Genomic DNA, 2,946 nt, shown 5'->3' with positions numbered 1-2,946 from the left:
GCAGCAGCAGCAGCAGACACAGCAGCAGCAACAGCAGCAGACAAAGGAGCAGCAGCAGCAGCAGGAGAAGCAGCAGCAAGAAGCAACAATGGGGCTACAGCCAGAAGCAGCCGATTCAGGAAAGGGCCTTCTTGAGGCCCCCTCAACTGCTGCTGCTGCTGCTGCTGCTGCATCCACAGCAGCAGCAGCAGCAACCGCAGACACAACAACAGCAGCAGCGGCAGCAGCGAGCTGCGATGACAGCCTAGAAGAGTTTATAATGAAGGGTAGAGACTTAAGCAATCCAGCAGATATGCAGCAAGCAAGAAAGGAGCAGAGGCAGCTGCAGCAAGCCCTTCATCAACTCGAAGAAAAGGCTACGTTGCTGCAGCAGCAGCAGCAAAAGATACGCACGGAGCAGCAGCAGCAGCAGCAGCAGCATGAACTCAAGCTGCACAAGCTGCAGCAAAAGACAAAGAAAAGATTGCTTAAGGAGACACTAAAAGAAGAAAGGAGACGCACACAAATCTACGCCCAGCTCGGCATACAGCCGCAGCCAGCAGCAAATGCTGTAGCCGTTGCAGCAGCAGCAGCAGCAGCAGCAGCAGCAACAGCAGCAACAACTCCTGATTCTGGGGCTGTTGCAGCAGCAAACCCTCTTCGGTATCTCTTTGCAAGTCTACTGGCCTCAACCCAGCAACAGCAGCAGCAGCAAGAGCAGCAGCAACGGAGACAGCAGCACCAGCCACAGCAGCAGCAGCAGCATCAACAACAGCGGGAGCAGCAACAGCAACAGCAGCAGCAGCAAGATCAGCAGCAACGGGAACAGCAAAATCAGCCACAGCAGCAGCAGCAACAGCAGCAAACAGACACCGATAAGGTTTTTTCAGGTGTATCGATGGCTGCTGCAGCGCATGGCAGCAAGGAGACAACTCTGCAGCAGCAGCAGCAGCGACAACAACAGGAGTTATATGAGGGAGCATTCGGAAGCAGCAGCAAACTCAGTGCCGCTGCTGCTGCTGCTGCTGCTCCCATTGCTGCTTCTGCTGCTGCAGAGGGCCTTAGGTTAGTGAAGACGCATCGCTGCTGTCACGTTTCTTCTCAGAAGAGACCTACCTGCTGCTGCTGCTGCTGCTGCTGCTGCTGCGACTACTGTTGCTGATGCTGCTGCGACTGTTGCTGCTGCAGTTAGAATTTCACCAGCATTCTCTGCTGCTGTTGCTGCTGCAGCTCTACTGGGAATGAGGCTACTGATCGTGCTGCTATTGCCGTTGCTGCTGCTGTTGCTTCTGCTGCTGCTGCTGCTGCTGCTGCTGCTTCTGCTGCTGCTGTTGCAGTTTTCTGTCTCGTTCTCGCGAGCAGCAGGAGCAGTATTTGATGAGTACAGAGGAATTCATTCAAAGGCGCCATGCAGTGCGGCTTGAAGAAAGAAGGGAGTGGGCTGCTGCTGCTGCTGCTGCTGCTGCTGCTGCTGCTGCTGCTGCTGCTGCTGCTGCTGCTGCTGCTTCTGCTGCTGCTAATGTTAGTGCTGCTGCTTCTGCTGCCAATGTTGATGCTGGCGCTGGTGCCGCTGCTGCTGCCCGTACGGCTCATGCTCCTGCTACTGCTGCTGTTGGTGCTGCTGCTGCTGATGATGGCTGCTGCTGCTGCTGCTGGTGACTGTTGCTGCTGCTGTTTGTTTATTAGTTTATTTGTTTGTTTACATATTAATATATTTATTTATCTGTTTTTATTTCGTTGTATATTTATTTGTTTGTTTGTGTACATGCAAATAAGTATATGTATATGTAGGTATATATATATTATAAATAAAAAATAAATAAATATATATATATATATTTATTTATTTATTTATTATTTATTTATTTACTTGCAGAAGGGAGCAGCGATGCATGGAGGCTGAGGAGAAGAGAAGCCGCGAGGTGTACATACAGCAGCAGCAAATGATGTATGAATGGCAGCGTATGCAGCAAGAGGAGACCTTAGCGCAGCAGCTGCAGCAGCAGCAGCGGCAGCAACAGCAGCAGCAGCTGCTGCTGCAGCGCTGTCTCCGTCTGGTGTCTCTCTTGGAGGAGTGGGACATCAAAGCAAGAGTGCTGCAGCAGCAGCAGGTTTTTGCTGCTTTGCTGCTTGAAGCACGAGCTGCTGCTGCGCTGCAGCAGCAGCAGAAGCAGCAGCAAGCTGCTGTTGTGCTGCAGCAGGCTTGGCGGCGGTACATGAAGCAGCAGCAGCAGAGACAGCAGAGGAGAGAAGCTGCAGCAGAAAAGATAGGGTTTGCTGCTGCATCCATCATGCGTCGCTGCTGCAGCGAGCAGCAGCAGTTGGTGCTGCTGCTGCTGCAGCAACACGCAGCAGCAAAGCAGCAGGAGGAGTGGTGCGCAGCAACAAAGCTTGCTGCAGCGTGGAGAGGCTACGCTGCTAGAAGGGCCTTTAAGCAGCAGCGGCTGCTGCTGCTGCTGCTGCTGCCACAGAATGAGGTGTACAGACACCGCATGCTGCTGCTGCAAGCAGCATGGAGAGGAGCAGCAGCAAGACAGCAGCTTCGAAGGCAGGGTTTGCTGCTGCTGTGCGATAAGCACAAACATCTGCAAGCAACAAAAATACAGGTAGAGACAAATAAATAAACTCACAAGTAAAGCACCAGCTGTCTCTGCATGCACCAGCAGCAGAAACAGCAACAGCAACAGCAGCAACGGCAGCAGCAACAGCAGCAGCAGCAACAGCAACAGCAACCGCAGCAGCAACAGCAGCCAGACCCTCCTTGCTCTCTTGCTGCTGTCTCGTCTGTAAATGCATATTTTGCTGTCTCTAAACCTGCTGCTGTCTGCTGTCTCTCTTGCTGCATTCGGCTGTCTCCTTGCGGTTTTCACAAGGAGAGCAGCAAACAGATAAAGGAGAGAGAGGGCTGTCTCTGTCTCTGTCTCTGTCTCTCTCTCTCTCTCTCTCTCTCTCTCTCTCTCTCTCTCT

General features: G+C 52.6%; 1 protein-coding gene across 1 annotated transcript in view; it reads left to right on the top strand.

Annotated features, from left to right (window-relative positions):
- Positions 1 to 2,946, top strand: part of EAH_00049490 (hypothetical protein) — a gene marked incomplete at both ends in the record, with an annotated part of 6,559 nt that continues 3,613 nt past the window's right edge. Inside the window, 3 exons of the mRNA XM_013394359.1 lie at positions 1 to 1,044; positions 1,856 to 2,456; positions 2,643 to 2,765. Coding sequence (XP_013249813.1) covers positions 1 to 1,044; positions 1,856 to 2,456; positions 2,643 to 2,765 — 1,768 coding nt within the window. The remainder of the gene's footprint in view (positions 1,045 to 1,855; positions 2,457 to 2,642; positions 2,766 to 2,946) is intronic.

The sequence above is a fragment of the Eimeria acervulina genome, genomic scaffold, assembly GCF_000499425.1.
Source record: "Eimeria acervulina Houghton genomic scaffold, Eah_scaff802, whole genome shotgun sequence".
NCBI classification, from domain to species: Eukaryota; Apicomplexa; class Conoidasida; order Eucoccidiorida; family Eimeriidae; genus Eimeria; species Eimeria acervulina.
This window is presented reverse-complemented; position numbering and strand designations above follow the sequence as displayed.